This window comes from Battus philenor, unplaced genomic scaffold (assembly GCF_028537555.1).
Source record: "Battus philenor isolate CCGP_79_NKW_IND1 unplaced genomic scaffold, ilBatPhil1.0.hap1 SCAF_4, whole genome shotgun sequence".
Classification (NCBI taxonomy): domain Eukaryota; kingdom Metazoa; phylum Arthropoda; class Insecta; order Lepidoptera; family Papilionidae; genus Battus; species Battus philenor.
Genome location: NW_027181704.1, coordinates 4742038 through 4759913, shown reverse-complemented (window position 1 = coordinate 4759913; position 17876 = coordinate 4742038). Strand labels below are relative to the sequence as shown.

General features: G+C 35.6%; 2 protein-coding genes across 5 annotated transcripts in view; one reads left to right on the top strand and one right to left on the bottom strand.

Annotated features, from left to right (window-relative positions):
* LOC137928698 (venom dipeptidyl peptidase 4-like) overlaps positions 1–15439 on the top strand; it is a 56768-nt gene extending 41329 nt beyond the window's left edge. For 3 of the 4 annotated variants that reach the window (XM_068771640.1, XM_068771638.1, XM_068771637.1), the window contains exons 6-18: positions 623–884; positions 2102–2271; positions 3245–3336; positions 4627–4747; positions 5011–5103; positions 5998–6131; positions 7141–7351; positions 7916–8100; positions 10813–11007; positions 11660–11817; positions 12333–12418; positions 13668–13793; positions 14771–15439. In XM_068771640.1, the coding sequence (XP_068627741.1) occupies positions 623–884; positions 2102–2271; positions 3245–3336; positions 4627–4747; positions 5011–5103; positions 5998–6131; positions 7141–7351; positions 7916–8100; positions 10813–11007; positions 11660–11817; positions 12333–12418; positions 13668–13793; positions 14771–14860 (1923 nt within the window). In that variant the 3' untranslated portion in view covers positions 14861–15439. The remainder of the gene's footprint in view (positions 1–622; positions 885–2101; positions 2272–3244; positions 3337–4626; positions 4748–5010; positions 5104–5997; positions 6132–7140; positions 7352–7915; positions 8101–10812; positions 11008–11659; positions 11818–12332; positions 12419–13667; positions 13794–14770) is intronic. The other variant, XM_068771641.1, reaches the window with a different exon arrangement.
* LOC137928692 (uncharacterized) lies at positions 7583–9760 on the bottom strand (the record flags this gene model as incomplete). The annotated part of the gene is made up of 2 exons (XM_068771629.1): positions 7583–7667; positions 8368–9760. A coding segment is annotated over one exon (1020 nt), but the record flags the coding sequence as incomplete, so codon positions are not given.
* Positions 15440–17876: the final 2437 nt, after the last annotated feature.

Sequence of the window (17876 nt, the reverse complement as noted above, 5' to 3'; positions counted from 1 at the left end):
GAGAATGTTTATTTAGTCTAATATAAGATACATAAAAAAGTTCTGTTACAATAATATTTTTAAATTTAATAATATAAAGGCGCTGTATTAAAATACGGAAATGTACACAATAACTCATTGATATTCCAACTGTTAGTTTATTCACTGTCGAAGGTTAATCATGAAAGAACCAATTCCATATGCAATTAGGTTCGTTGTATAAACGAGTATAGTAACCATTTGTTCGTAAACATTGCATCATATACTAAAGTCAAAGAAGGAACAAATGTTACATGAATTTTCTGGTTTTGTAGAAAAGACTTTTGTTTTATTTTAACTTCATACATAGAGTGTTTTGGTCGATTTAAAAACTTTATATATATATATATATATATATATATATATATATATATATATATATATATATATATATATATATATATATAAATATAACTTTATACCACCTAAAGCGCGCATTTCATTTAATTTTGTAGTCCGAAATATTTTAGCTCTATAATGAAATCATTAAATAGACAACTCTACGAGAGGCTCTTAATAATTATTAACTTTTAAGAAGAGAGAAATTTGTGGAGGTTAGAAATTAATATTTTAAAAAAATAGCCGCATCATTTTTTATTTCTAGGTATATAGATACAGTTTCCTGGCCCGCTATGCAGCGTATGACATTATAACAGGCCAGGTCGTTGACATTCTACCGCCGGGAGTACGACCAGAAGAGGCTTTCCTGCAGAACTTCGTTTGGGGACCTTATGGGACATCTCTAGCTTTTGTATATCTCAATGACATATATTACCAGGCTAGCTTGAGCAGTAGCCCTCAACGAATCACTTCTAATGGTCAAATAAATGTAATTTACAATGGAATACCAGATTGGGTTTATGAAGGTGAGTCAACAGTTTTATTAACATAAAATAAAATAGTAATTTATGAATGTAGCCCTCATAAAGATCTATTTCTTTTTTATTTACAAATGATGTTTGGATACTGGTACTTACAACGACACCAGGTTTGAGGTGAGAGTAAGCTAGAGTGCTTAGCCTCGATAGACCTCTTTATAGAGACTACGTTCACGTTTCTAAAATAGGTCGTTAAAGTACAACAATACCTCGCTTTGCGTCGTTTTGTTTTGCGTTTTTTCGAAGTCGTGTCGCTGTTTAATTAGTACTAATTTTCACTGTGCTTCGTTACATTTTCGAGGTTGCGTTGTTTTGGTTTCGTGTCTTTACATGGTTTGCTATAGAAAATCTTAATTCACTTTGCGTTGTATTAATTTGCGTCGTGTTTTTTATAAACGTAACCACGACGCAAAATGCAGTATTAGTGTATTTAATCCATCTGATGTACCGGAGACTACCAGGCTTTTAGGTTACTAGAACAGATGCTTCATGGAGTAACTGGGCACAGGGGCTCTTCTTCTTCTTCTGATTGATATTATAGTCAAACAATTAAACATAAAAATAGAAATGTTTTGATACCATTAAAATGCATTTATACACGCCAAAAGCAGAAATAGATTGTTTTTATATAACTCCGGAGATTATTATAAACAAACTTCCTATTTAATATAATTTAGGAAAATCTTATTATATTCGACTAAAAGCATAACAACATCTATGGAGACCAATGACACAACTCTTCCTTATGCCATTATTATTGGAATACGCTGCTTTCCGAGTTGCATTTACGGTTTTAGTAGGTTCCAGTACACAAGGCGCAGATGTCGCTAAGCATAAACCACTCAAAAGCTGCCTCGGGCGCTTGGCGCCGCTGCATTTTACCGTATTACCTTGTGCCATCGGTGTATCTTAATTTATAGCCAAATAGTAAGGTGTTTATAAAATATGTGAACCTTACAAAATCAATTTTAAATAATTCCATATTTTACACGCCGATTTATATAATAACATAAAAGTTTAAAAAAACTACTGAAAGCTGTTGGTAAAATTTTTATTATCGTTTAGAAACGATTTGAACCACAGACCGTTCACTCCTAGATATAGGCTTCGCACATACGTTTAATCGAAATTAAATTTAAATTTATTTTCGAGCATTGATTTAATCTGGCTTAAGTATGTAGTGTTAAAATTATGTTTGTTTACAGAGGAAGTGTTCGTATCTAACAACGCCATCTGGTTTGCAAAAGACGGCAACAAGCTAGCGTACGCAACGTTCGACGACACCAACGTCCGCGTTATGAAAGTGCCACACTACGGCGTGCCGGGTTCTGTCGACTATCAATACACACAGCATCACGAAATACGATACCCTAAGGTAATATACGCGGAACAATGCTACCCGGTTTTGTATAAATACCTTAATCTAAAGACTGGTGTAGACCGGTTTAAACCGGATTCCCAACGGCAAAGTAACAGTAAACTGTAATTTCATTTTGTATAGTAAATTGTTGATCGCAGTATTGTTATCGAACCATTCAAATTCAATGCTTCTATTTTTTTTACCTGCGAATATCAGTTGTAGATATCTCAACGTTACTTAGTAGTACTGATTATTTATTTTAGCCTCTTGTACATATAAATAAACTCACGATTTATTTGATAAAGCAATTAATTCTAGCTACTTAAGTTCACTATTGACAGATATTTTTTATTTTGCTTTTGATACTGTGTTTATTTTTAATATTATATAATCCCTTATATATTTAAATTTATCCCTTTTGCTGATGCTTTTTGTTTTATTTGTGAAACATAAAATGTACTTCATAATTTATTTGTAATTTAAAAATACCTTTTTTAAATATATTTGAGGAGTTAAGCAGAGTAATAGCGGTAATATGATTAACAGTTCAGTGTTATATTTTTTGGAACTTCACATTCTTACACGGGATACCGTTCTATTGCGGCGACAACTAAAGAGAAATGACGTACTTCTACAAAACCAACGACTTTGCATTCTATCGTAGTTATAACAGTTTAATGCCTCTACGTCTTGGGAAACAACGTCTTAGACGCTGCCTTCTCGATAACGGCTGGGAGCAATCAACAGAATTTGCTCGAGCGCCACTATGGAGCCAGAACATAGGTGCTTAATCGTATACACTAGTTTAACTACAGCAACTCGTTGATCTTGATTGTCTTTGGAAGCTGAATGCATGCAATGCATTTTATTAATTTATGTTTAGAATTCACTCGAGAGGTTTGAATCTTATTATTTAGAACTTAACTTCTGTACTTGTTTAATATTTTGATTATAACATTTGTATTTATAGTACAAATATTATTCACAGTCTGGTACCACCAATCCTACTGTTCGCGTCACCATCAGAGACCTTGTCGCCAACAATGAGACTGTCTATAACGCTCCTAGTGATCTTAACGAGTAAGTTAACCACACTAATAAAGTTTTAAGTAAAATAGTAATTGTCAAATTCACTATATCTAATAGACTGGAAGTAGTTAAGGCAAGCTCTCGGTTCCTCAACGAGGAATGGTGAAGGCTAATTTCTTTTCGAGATTGGATCAGAAGTGAGATGATTCGTAGGTAAATGAAAGTGACCTAAAAAGCTCAGCGAATTGACAAGTGTAAGTTGCAGTGGGCAGACCACATCGAAAGCAGACGATATAGTAGCCAGGGCTCAGAAGTTATGGCGACCACGGACCAGCTAACGCAGCATAATACGTCCACAGGATTGACAGACGACCTTATTAAGGTCATCAAGAGAGGCTAGATGCAGGCCGACTTTAATAGCCTCTAATGGCAATCGTTTGAACGTTGTCCAGCAGTCCAGTCTTATTTTTGAAATGACGATGATGAAGATAAAAGCTCTCATCCCTTCAAGTCCCCTTAGTTACTGTAAGAAGGTTTAAACGCTTTCATGTTCTGCCATTTGCAACTCGGTGAAGCAATAAATGACATTGGGTAAACAACAATTGTCATTATAAATTAAAACAAAGCTGCTTTATATTTGGCTAGTAGAAAAGCTATGGCAAAATAAATAAACATTGGCAGGTCGTGAACAAGCTAAACAAATTTTATTTATTTATTTTATAAAAACATACCGATTAAAATAAAGATTAGTAACTGTACACTAATTGTGTGTTTCTGTAGATATAGAAAAAAAGAAAATATATTTTGTCAATAATAATTAGAAAAGATATTTAATACGATGTGGTTCGTATTTAGTATGTAGAGCACAACTACAAATATTACGTTACTTGTTTACATTATATTAGATCATTATGTAACAACTAGACAAACCTTGTGAGTATCTTTTTAGCTTATCTCGTCTTATATTTTTTATATCTTTGAGTCTTCTATATATTATCGATCCTTGTTAGTAACATTGGCTTCCAGAGGTCAATCATGGTCATCTCAATTAGTGTTTTCATCACCATCATTTCAACCGTAGCAGGATGTCCACAGCTTAATGTAGGCCTTCTCCATAGATTTCCGATAAGACCGGCTAGAAGCGGCCTGTATCCACCTTTTCCTAATGCTCTTATCCACCTTCTTTTAGTGTAACTCGAATTCCGCAAAATATTTTAATAATCATACAGATTTTTTCTTCCTACACGGTTTAAAGATCTACGTAGTATTCTTAAAACGTAATTGGTACCCTTTACAATATTTATGAGATCATTCAATGAATATTAACGTTTTACTTCACAGGCCCATTTTGAAGACTGTGAATTTCATAGACAACATCACCATTGCTTTGATGTGGACCAATCGCGTTCAGACAACTCTCAGAGTTGTTCTTTGCACATACAATGAAGACAATTGTTCACAGGTACGTTTTAAATATAAATTTTTAAGGCAAGATACATCGTTTTGCATTTCGAGGGAATCACCAACTTTATTTCAGAAAAAACTGTGCCTGACAAAACTTATGGTGTCATTAAGAGTTTAAATAATCTAAAAAAAATTTTTATGGGGATTAAATCTTCCAGTTATGATCCGTAATCTGAGCACTAGTCATCGCTAAGTTATCTACTCAAGTACGTAACTTTGAATTTCCTGAACAGGTTATGACTAAAGTTATTTGATTTTCAGATTTACCAATACACTGAACCAAACGGCTGGATCGATAATATTCCTATTTTGTTCAACGAAGCAGGCAATTCCTTTATAACCATCCTTCCACAGGTTTGTATAGGATATTGTAATTTACTGTCTCCAGAATACTTCTAAACACTGTGAAGTTAATATTTTAGTTTTACTTTTTATTAGATTAATACAACTTTGAATTACGTCACTATTTAAATATAAAAAAATATTCGCAAATAGGTTATAACATAATGCACCTTACTACGTAACTTAAATGTATTAAACTGTAAAGTTAAAATTATTTAAAGAACTTAAAGCGTTAGTAAAACACTGCGGCTGGAAGCTTACTGATTCACTAATGAGCATTGTTTGAGTTTTGCCACGTCATACCAATACTCTATAGAAACCATCACCCGCTTTGTTTTTACATTGTTATTTCTCTGGTTTAAAAATGATAAATGTACAAATATGTAATAAAGAACAGACTTGTCTTTGGTTTGGTTAAATTCTAGTAGTTAGTACATAAGCGTTATATGTAGTGATTGCCTGCCGGAAGTCGGAAAAGCGACCTACTATCATAACTATTCTTGATTTCGAGGCTATCACCAAACTACTCTCCTCTGGTCATTATCAAGATTAAGTATGATGATTACTCGGTCTTGGTAACGACCAACATACATTTTAAACTATTTTATCTAATAAGTGATCACAATTTACGAACGTGAAGTATACCTTTACTGGGTTGTTACTGAAGAGTGATAGAGTCTACTTAAGGACGATGAAAATATCTATTGCATAAGTCACCCAATGTCAAAGGAAGTGAATGCAAAGACGGATGAATTAAATGTGAATGTTATCTTGAACATCTATGATAATGTTCAAATAATAAATCTTATACAGAGATCCAAAAACTTCTCTTTACCCGTAATCATTATATGATATTACATTTTGTGCTCTTAGATGCAGTGATAAAATGTTTTTTTTATGTTTCAGGCTGTCAACAATACCCTGTACAAACAAATAGTGCAGGTATCTGATGTAAATGCGAACTCATGGACTGCATCTGGTCGCATTAACACACCGCATACAGTTATCGAAATTATGCTTTGGACTCCTGATGACGTAATGTAAGGATGTATTTATTTTATTTTTATATATAAATATTTACTACCTGATTATATAAATTAGTTCTCGTCTTATTTATTGAATATTCATTGTGTTTGAGTAAAGTGTTTTGAATAAACAAATTTATGCATTTAATTAAGAAATAAATGGTTTCGTACCAACGTTTTATAAGAGTAAATTTAAATTTAAAAAAGTAAATTGAAGCTGATTTCGAAGAAGAAGTCTGTTTGTACCTCTTTAAGGGTTTGAGGTATTTGAATTACCTTTTTTAATTTTTAACCATGAACAATAACATTTATTTATATGGTACCAACGAAAATATATTTGTGGGTTAGAAATTGTGCTAAATAGTATTAATGTATCGGAGAGCCTGTATTTTATTTTAAATCCCTTGATTTCGTCTCCAAACTTATAGACAAGAAATCCAATGTAAATAAATAAATTTCCTAATATTTTTTAAAGCAAAATCGATAATCACACAATTGAGAGCTTGAAATCGCCAATTATTGAGATTTTGTCTTAGTATTCTGGATTTAACGGTCATTAATTGAGGACTTCTTTATGTGAGACGATTAACGGACGTTAATACGTCTCGATTCGTTTATTATAGATATGTTTTAAAGTATTTTGCCTTAAGGTATTATATTACTGCACAGTGTCGACAAAAATAATTTCATAATTATTTTACTAACAAGAGCTGTGCGATAATAAAATTTATCATAGGTTCATAAATTAAAAGGCAAAAATTTCTGAAGATACGTTTTCAAAGAAATAAATATTATGAGACTTTTCAATACAACTTATAACAAATTATTCATGCACCTAAATTTAAGTGCTTATAATAAAAATATTGACAGACACGTGCTAAATACAAGAACTAAAAATAAACTGGTTCTTCTTAGCAGATAAACATTTTGAAAACGGGTAGCTTACTACTTACAACGATAAAATATTTGGCGATGTAAAAGAGCGTGCAAATGCTTATTTGAACGCATTGTGTACGTTTTTCAGCTGGTATAAAGCGACACACGTGGACGATTCAGCCGAGCAGCACATCTATACAGTAGACGCGGCGAGGCAGGTGAACTGCTTCACTTGCGGAATAGTTCGTGCTGACGGTGCACGGTGCCTGTACAACGAGGCCGCGCTTGCGCCTGATACTTCGCGAGTGACCATCAATTGCGCTGGACCGAGTTTGCCACAAATATTTATATATGATTCGGTATGTGGTTTATTTATAACAAGCTTTATATTAGAATCGTCAAATTAGCCGATAGACGCCTATTGCAAGGCCTAGGTGATATCGTCACAAATATCGTCACAATGACCGGTCCTGCGTTGCTCGTGTTGTGGTCCTACTCACGCTGCATCTACCGGCTCGTTCATACCGGTCTTTCACAAATGCAAAAATAGAAAAACGAATGCTTATGGGTCATTATATTATGTAATATGTCTCCGCTATAGCTTCTTATAGCTTCGTACAGCTTCTGAGGCGTATCTTCTTCTTCTACTTCTTGTTTTCAGCCGATGGACCCCCTCTGCAAGACACTATGCGTATTAGCTATGGGCGTATTATATATAGTTACGTATTTGTTTTGGCAACAAGAAAGTGGATTTTTAACATTTTAGTACTTGGATTAGGATTCTAAAAATCTATTGAGAATACTTGTGTAAAGTAAAAAAGAATGGAAAGGATTGTCAATAATATACAGGGTATCAAAATGGAAATTTTACATTCTCCGAATTGTAGTAAAAATAAATAGATCGATTAAATGAAATGTTTCAGAACGGTACTCTGGTTAAGACGTGGGACGACAATGCGGAGACATCGGCGCTGTTAGCCAACCGAGCGCTGCCTGTCACACTGAGGATGAATGTTAGTGTAGCTGACGGTTTTCCCGATGCCGATGTCCACATTCAAGTGCCTCGGAATTACCAGTCGATGAACAATGTGCCGTTATTAGTTTATGTGTAAGTATAATTAACGAAAGATTAGTGTCTAATACTGTACTAACTAATCTAAAATGACATAATTGTTTAATGAAATAACGTATAATTATTATCATTTCATCATATGTATTTTTTAGGAGAAAAATAGTATATATAGAGATTCATGAAATTTTTTTACAGTTTTTTATAGAGGCTATATATTCGCGATGAGGCATTTTTTAACAAAAAACTTTGTTTTCCTAAACGATATTTAGAAATAGACAACTTAAGATATAAAGAGTGGTTAACCTGTAGGAGTGGTCGTGGTACGGTAGCTTCTTGTTCTTCGGTAGCTTCTTGTGCTTCGGTAGTTCGTCGGTTGTATCTTGTTCGTCGATTGCTTCTTGTTCGTCGGTCGCTTCTTGATCTTCAGTTGTTTCTTCCTGCGTTGACCGTACCTCCGCTAGCCCTTATAATGAGCGCGGAGACTCTCAACAGCGCGATGCAGATTTTCGTTGCGTCTACTGTGGCGCCATCTGTCATGTATCTGTTTCACTGCCGCCGCCGCCATGCGATTGACGGTCACGTGAGTAAGAGCTTGGTGTTTGAGTGGCGCGCGATATGCACGCCACATCACTCCCCCGCCCAGACCGTAACTATGGTCGATAACAATTTGGTAACCTTACTCTTCTGCCGCTCCGGGTCCTCTTGTCTCCGTCTGAGGTAGTAGCAGTTGAAGTGGTTGAAGTGGCTGATTAACGGACATGGGGAAAGTGACCGTCTCCGTGGTGCGACCGATTATTGTGCTGCTTCTCTCAGATGATAATGGGAGGTCCTGTTTTGTAACCTCCTGTAGAGTTGTTTCGGGCACAGGAGTTGTAGTAGGCAGAGCTGTGGGCGTGGTCGTGGGCGCGGTCGTTGGCGCTATTGTTGGTGATGTAGCGATCGTCGTTGGCATTGTAGTGGTAGTCGTTGTCGTTGTAGTCGATGTAGTCGTGGAGGACGTCGTCGTAGAAGTAGTGGACGGTGTAGTCGTCTCCGTGGGGATCGTGTCGAAAGGAGACGGTGGTGGCGACGGCGTCGGTGTAGACGGCGGTTCGGATGACATCGGCGGCACTTCGTTGGAAGCTCGTATTATTACAGTTTGCAACTCGGGTTCGCTTGTCGTGGAGCTGTCTTCGGGCGAAATGATGACAGGTGAATGGCCAAGTTTACGGGATTCCACCACGTTGGACTCTAACGCTCTGTCAACTTCCGCTGCTTCTGAGACTGTCTCCGTGTAAGGCGTTATTTTCACTTTGTTCACTACCTCCGTTGTGTACAAATTAGGCGAGACGAATTCTGTGGTTTTGTTCGGTAGCGATGACCTCGGTGTAGGGAGTTCAGTTTGAGTAGATTCGGAGGTGGTAGGGAGGATTGGAGGTATTTGGATGGGTTGTTGTTTCGTCGTGTGTTCGATGACGGGCTCGGTCTGAAAGTTGTCGGTGGTGGTGTGTGGCGCGCGCCATTGGTCGCCGTGGTGGTGGCGGTGAGGCCGCGGGGTTGGGGGCGCGGATTCCGGCAAGGAGTCAATGTTGAAATCGTCTTCGTTGTCGTCATCGTCGTCGCGGCTGTAGTCAGCCACGTCGTCCTCGCCGTCGTACGTATCGTACACTCCTGCTCCTGAGCCGGAGTCCAGGGACGATTGTTTTTTAGGGCGTACGACAGGTTATAGGGCCGGCTCTTCAGGCCAAAATGGGGGCACTCTTACGCCAACGCGTAACACTTCGGCGATTTTGCGGTCGTCGTTACTAGGCTGACTCATATTGTGGTTTATCTGCGCGTCTTCCGAGTGTGGTATCAGCTGGGTCCGGAAGGTGCTTCTCGTTGTCCTTACTCGGGGTCACCAGTGTAGGAGTGGTCGTGGTACGGTAGCTTCTTGTTCTTCGGTAGCTTCTTGTGCTTCGGTAGTTCGTCGGTTGTATCTTGTTCGTCGATTGCTTCTTGTTCGTCGGTCGCTTCTTGATCTTCAGTTGTTTCTTCCTGCGTTGACCGTACCTCCGCTAGCCCTTATAATGAGCGCGGAGACTCTCAACAGCGCGATGCAGATTTTCGTTGCGTCTACTGTGGCGCCATCTGTCATGTATCTGTTTCACTGCCGCCGCCGCCATGCGATTGACGGTCACGTGAGTAAGAGCTTGGTGTTTGAGTGGCGCGCGATATGCACGCCACAAACCTTATTTATATAAAAGCCTGTGTGAAGTATGCATGAATATTCCATAAAGAAAGTTTTTACGAAATGCGTGTATTGGCAAATTCACATAGCTATTCATATATAAGTAGGAGTAATAACATAAAGGATTTCTACTATCGGGTGGCATATGAGAGGCTTGTTGTGGCTACGTTTGCAACCCGATTCCTGTTGCATTCTGGCCGTTACTTGAAGTCAATCGCCTGTCAAAAGATTATTCTATCTTTGCTTGTAGTATGTCGTTGGTCAGGACTTTCCTGTTAGCAATTGGATGATAACATATGTAGGTTGCAGCTACAAAAATCTAATAAAGATTTTATAATAAATTTATTAATATATTATTAACTGTTTCTTATATTCGAAATATTGTAACAGATATAAATGAAAAACCCCATCTAACACACTTATTTTTGTTAAAAACAAAGTACTTTTTTAATAAAGCTATATTAAGACAGGAGCACAAAAAAAATAAAGGGTAATAAATTTATTTAATCATTTTTAATGTGTAAGATATTATTTTACAGTTATGGAGGTCCAGACACAGCTCTAGTGACAAAGCAATGGACCCTGGACTGGGGAACATCTCTTGTAAATCGTTGGGGTATCGCAGTCGCTTACATCGACGGTCGGGGCTCAGGGCTCCGGGGTGTTCAGAACATGTTCGCTCTTAACCGACGTTTGGGTACAGTGGAAATTGAAGACCAGATAACTGTTACAAGGTTTGTAATCAAATATACCATTCTAAATATGTCTACTACAATGCACATGAACGAACTGTTAATTGTTTTACGTTTTTTGAAATTGTTTTTATTTTATCATGCATAAATTATTGAAAGGATTTGAAGCGGTAGAATGTTGGACTTCTTTAAAGTGGCCGGGATCCCTGTGGAACCTTGGTTTTGTGTTATTCACTACAATAAAAGAACACTTTAAGTTTCTAGTTCGCTTAGACGGAATCATAGATAGTGTATATAGCCTTTCGCGACTGATGAAACGTCAGCCTAGGCCGTCACTTAGCAAGTTTTTAGTGTATTTACCAAAAATAATATGTAATGAAAGCATGTTGTCGAATAGGGTATGAATGAAAAGATGTAATGCTATAAAATCCCTGTACAACATAACTGTCCCATATAAAAATGTAATGACTCGCTATTATTACATTTCTGCCTACTGAACTATTAGACTGATAACAAAGTCTTATCTTTTCCATTGATGAGAGAATTTTGACTTTCGAAGGCCTGCATAAAAATTTATTTTATAAATAGCATGTATTAACATTTATCGTCAGTTATACAATATGCAAACCTTATTCTTGTATTTGAATGTGTTGTAATAGATAAATAAACGTGTATACTTGGTATCTTTGTTCAGGGCACTGCAACAACAGCTTCCGTGGTTAGACGGTAACCGCACATGTATCTGGGGCTGGTCTTACGGTGGCTATGCGGCATCGTTGGCGTTGGCTCGCGGCGGTGACGTCTTCCGCTGCGCAGCCGCAGTTGCTCCGGTTGTCGATTGGAGATTTTATGGTGCGGTCCACATTGTCTTCTATAATCATGAACATTATTACTAACACCACCATTATTATCATTGTATCAGCCGATAGAAGCCCACTGTAAGGCATCGGCCTTTTCTAAACATCACTGCGACGACCGCTCTTGCGCTGCTTATTTAGTGAATTTACGCGACGTTACTACGTCGCAATCATCTATATATGTACCTAATTATTCATATGTAATATTAAATATTAACATTGCTATAAATCTAATTCCTAAACAGAATTTAAGAATTGTTATTAAAAACTAAAACACAAGGAATATTTAATTTAAATGAAAATATTATTATATATTTTGATAGGAGTATATCTTTACATTCACCTCTTCAAAGATTTTATTCCTATAATTCTTTACGCGTATGAAAATAATCATTATTGATTGTAATGCTTTGCACCTTGGATGTCTTATTTCATGAGGTCATTAGGGTAGTCGTAAGAGTAGTTAGTATTTTACGATTCATTGTAATATTAAGTAATTATGATTTCTAGATACCATTTATACTGAACGTTACATGGACACACCGCAAAATAATGCTGAAGCTTACGTGAATTCCTCGCTTCTTACTCATGAAGTTGTAAGTAGTAAAATATTTTTATTCTTTTGTCAAAAATTCATGTTCATTTGTACTTTATTATTAGTCACTGTGTTTAAGCATGAAATTGTGCATATGTATGTAGGATGTGCATATGTATGTAGGATGTGCTTACATATTGTGACAATTATGAAGTTAAGAGCGTTGCAATAAATTTCATGAAATAAAATAAGGATAGCTGTTGATGTTACACTATTTAAATTTAAAAAAATGGCGTCGTGTCTATATACACTCACAGCAAGGCATAAGCCTATTCAATACATCTATAGGATGACATACCATAATCGCCGCTGATAAATGACATACCATAATCGCCACGCTTGGTAGGCAGGTTGGCATTCGCAGTGTGGTATTATGGTGCACAGGGCACTGCTGCCAATCCTCTGGAAATTCGTTTGAGGAATGGAAATATACAATTAATGCCCAAAGTGTGAATTATATAAGATTTATCCTATGAATCGAACAACCCTATCGATTGTCTGTCCTCTACCGCTAGACTATCACTACTCAAAAAGTTTATTAAATAATTGTTTTTTAAAAAACCTACAATTAAAACAAATTTTCAGATTATAATACAGCATCGGAGTCAATTGTTGTTACTACTGTAAAAAGGACGTTTAAGGAAGTGATGAAATAAAACGATATTATTGACTCTTTTTAAGTTTAGAACGTTTGGATACCTTGTTATTTTAAGTTGAGGGATGTTAAAGAAGCTCAATTTCATAGTAGTTTCTATTAGATATCTTTAGATGCTGCTCTTTGCGTACGCAATGTTATAAATTATTGTTTAACATGTTCACTGCGGTTTGAGGCCGATTCAGCCTCATGGTAGACTTTGCACTGGTGCGACGCGTAAAACTTATGTTTTCTCTCTAGTGCGGAGGCTGTTTACACTCAACCGTATGAGATATGACAAAGACAAATATAGCTTTCTTTATGTCTGCGAAGCATTGAATCAATATTGTAAGAAAAATGATTGAAACATGAGGCAGAAAAGGCCTCAACCGCACTACTAGGAAGTTCAGTTTGAGGCTGATTCGACCTCAGCCGCACCAGCTGAAAGTTCTTCAAAATTGGGCCCGCAGTGAACGTGTTAAAGTGAATTATGGACAAAGTTTTGTTTATGAATTTTAAAATATATTTAGGATTTCGATTATGTTTATTACAGGTTATTGGCCTAATCTGTAAGTTGTAAAATCTTTTAATCGTTTCTACAATATATGTGTTTTAGGCAGAGGCGTACCGTAACAAGCGGTATTTCTTGATCCACGGTACAGCTGATGACAATGTTCATTACCAGCACGCTATGCTGATATCGAGGTTATTGCAGAGACAAGATGTGTACTTCACACAAATGGTAATATATTTTTAACCTATTTTAATTTCTTAGTTTGAAATTTTCGTAATCGACATATTTCAGCCGATTAGTAAGTTAAGGTGTCTGGTTACATAGCTCGCAGGATGTGTGTCTGAGATTGTTTGGAATATAAAACTACAGACGTTCACAAATAAGACAGACAGGCGACCTTAACAAGGTCGTCAAAATATCCTCTTAACTTGCAATAAAATGCTTTATCTCCAGCAGTAAAAATGATAATGACGATGAAAAGTTTTAGGTTATGTTTATGCAGTTGGAGTCATTCTTTCTCGATCAGTGACGGTTTATTGATATTTTAGATGTCAGGGAGTGACAGCCGTATTTTTGTGAATAAGAGTCGAAACATTGGCGCGAGTATATCTACATTCGACTCTTGAGAGGGTAGTTACGCCACTTAATAAGACTGTGTTTTATAACTAAGAATGGCTTCAGCCGAACCTTTCACCGGGTAATTAAGTTCGATCAACCCTAGCGTGGTTAAAAACAAATGTTTCAGACTACAATAAAACTGAAATTTGGCGTTCAACTAATCCTTTTCTAAGATAGTTTGGCATATTCTAAACGTCATCATAATTTGAGTTCTTTGAGACAATCCACAATACTGGCATTGAAGAATTTACCTATGATAATAGTATATGTCTCTATGTATAATCATAAATAATTTTTTATAATATATTTATTTTACTGTTTTTATTGATAATTTAACTTCAACGCTTAAAGGACTATCAAATTTTATGAAGATAATTATAAATGATTTTCATATATTTTCATGTCATGTTAGTGTACAGACTAACACATATTACAGCACTAAATGTTTTATGTAATAGAAAGAAAAAATATTTTTCCTTGTAATAATGATTATGATGTATAATGTTTATGGTATTAGACTAAGTATTAAATAAGATATACATGTTTAATCGCAACAAGAAATACTAATATTTTTGTTTTTGTTTCAGAGTTATACAGATGAAGATCATGGGTTGATCGGAGTGCGACCGCATCTGTACCATGCATTAGAAAAGTTCCTACAGGAGAACATGTTGTAGGACATTGCCCTTTAGTTCTTACGGAGTGTTAGTGCAAGTGTTGGTTGTAAACTACACGTGCGACGATTTTGAACGTCTTTATAATTGATTCGACAATTCTTGCTGATCTAATCTGCGCTAGTTATTGTACAAAATTGCTTTTATAATAGTGTTCATAATAATCTTTGTGGTTTAAGATTCTTCTTTTTAGCTGATAGACGCCCGACAAGACATAGACCTCTATCATAAATCGCCACGATGATTGATCTTGCTTTGCCAGCATTCAGGGACTTCCCGCTACTTATACTATCTCGTCGGTCTACCCAGTGTGGGGCCTTACCATGTCCCGTCCACCGGCGATAAAGATTAATTACCAATAATTTATTTATCTGAGTAAATCATCGAGTGATTGACATATGTTTATATTACTAAAATTTACTTCAACTTACTGTACAAAAAATACTTATTTAAGAATTGTTACGTTACTTAATTTCATTTAAATTGTGTATGCTACAGGGTTTATTATTCGTTAAATTTTATTTATGCAAAAAAAAATTGAATAAAACGTTACACAGCAAAAATCAAGTTTTATGTAAATAATTTATGTAAATGTTTTAAGTGACGAATATCGTAATAAATTTGTTTTCTAAAACTAACAGCAAGTTTTTAATTTTCTTACAGTGTCATAGTTTTTAAATTAGTGTGGTTAAACTAACACCCAATTACAAGTCTACATTTATATTTTATTACATTATTCTCAGTCTTCATTTATGTAATGTAATATCAGATTACAAATATTTTAATGGTCAAAAAAATAAGAATTAAACATTTGCTCACTGAATGAAAAAGGTTGAAACACTGGTTGAAAAAGGATCAATATGTTTCTTTTTCCTCTGGGAACACTAGAGCTATGCTACTTTAAAAGAGGTCTTAGACTAGGCGCCTTCAGCGCTCTGCCAATTGCTGCCTTTTCTTTTCTTTTTAGCCCACAGGCGCCCACTTCAACACACAGGTCTCTGCTAATGATATCGCTAGGTAGGCAGGTTAGTCATCGCAGTGGTATTACGGTAGGTAGAGGACACTGCTGCCCAACCTCTGGAAATTTGTTTGTGACTAGTGACAATTATATATAATTAATACACAAATTGTAAAATGGAACCTGCGTTCTTCAGATGCAGTATTTAATGGAATCAGGCGTTACCTAGCGGTAGTCCATCCTAAGTAAGAAAAAGACCAAGATTTAGCCACTTCCGTACATGCAGTGGTAGTAATAGTCGTGCCATAACACGCTCGCCAGCCCGCTGATAAATGCGTATGCGGCAAACAATGCGAATTACATAACCGCCACCGTCAAATCACTCAATACGTGTTTCATCCCTCCACGGGGCATCTTCAGGAGTAATGTTACACCGATTAGTGCCATTGACTCTGTGTTTGGCTAAATATTGGTCTTTTTCTTACTTCAGTTGCAAGTCTCAGTTCTCTATCGCTGGGCTCAACACCTCAAAACCGCGGAATCTAAAAATGCGATTTGAGCAGCAGTGACAGAAAAAAAATCATATTGCTTACAGACAGTATTAAAGTTATCGACCGCACAATATAAGTATTTTGCCTATCGTTTGTTAATGTATTATGTAAACTTTTGGGTGGATTATGTCAAAGATCCTTGCGACTTATACTAAAGTTTACATTAGATAGGAGGTCAAATGAATCGATCTCTGTTAATGACTTTTAAATATTATAAAAAGTTGGCTTAATTTCATCGATTTTTAAGTGGAAGTAAGTGAAATGTTTACTATAAATAATTCTAGATAATTTCTCAGAAAATATACACTCATACTATTGGCAACTTATTTATTTAACTCAAGCGGTCAAATACTATATTGCAAAATCATTGATCATATAAACCATGCAGTAATCGACTGGCTGGATATCGTACTTATTACTAAACTTTAAAAAATAGACCAATCGATTTCCATTACCGAGGTAAAATAAATGTATATACTGATGTCATAAATTAGTATTTACAAGATGTATACGGGTGTTTCTAATTACGTACTGACTCATCACGATATATCTGTTACTATAAAGCTTAGAGTCTTGAAATTTGTTAGGGATATTTTTTTTTGCTTAGTAAAGGCCAGTTAAGAACGGATTTTATGAAATTCTACCTGCGAAAACTTCTAAAAACTCGGGCACGTTTAAAATTACCAATGATTAATTTTATGAAATTATTATCATTATTTTTTATATACGGCAATATTGGCCACACAAAGCAACACAATTTTGTTTTAAATCGTACAGGCGTACGTTCAGGCCGCATCCATAGCATAAAATTACCACAACCTTATCATTTTTGAGATTCGATCAAATCGATACTAAACAGGTTTATTGTGCAAAAAAAAACTTTACATAACAAGAAATTTTCCGCCGCATGAAAGCCTAGCAATACGTAGATACGCAAGTGGGATCCATCCTTTCTCATTTTCGTTTCCTATTACCAAACAAAGTGTATTGATACAAGGTTTTGTTACACACTGCTTTGCACGATGGACCACAGTGAACATTGTTCTTTTTAACAAAGAAATAAAACTTATTTATCTAAGCGAATTTGGTTTTGTAAAAATATGATTGTATAAAAATTTAATATAAAAGAAAAGACAATTCAAAAAGGTTAGACTATATTTGAATAGATTCTAATCAAAACCTAACTCATCGATACTTTTTCTATAATTTCGCTATTTATTTTTTCTAATTATGCAATGTCGACATTGTTTACTCTTTTTATTTAGTTAGTACCGCGTAACTCTATTTTGAGTGTATTAAGTATAAACGCATTTTTTTTTTCGGAAAAAATTTAAATGATATGCAGTTACCATATTGCTACATTAAATTCATCACCATCGTCATCATTTCAGACATAGCACGTCCACTTCTGGACATAGGCTTCCACCATATACTTACCAAAGCGTGCATTTACATTAATTGTGGAATTAATTTTATATTTCGTATTTAATAAAGATAAATGATAAAATTA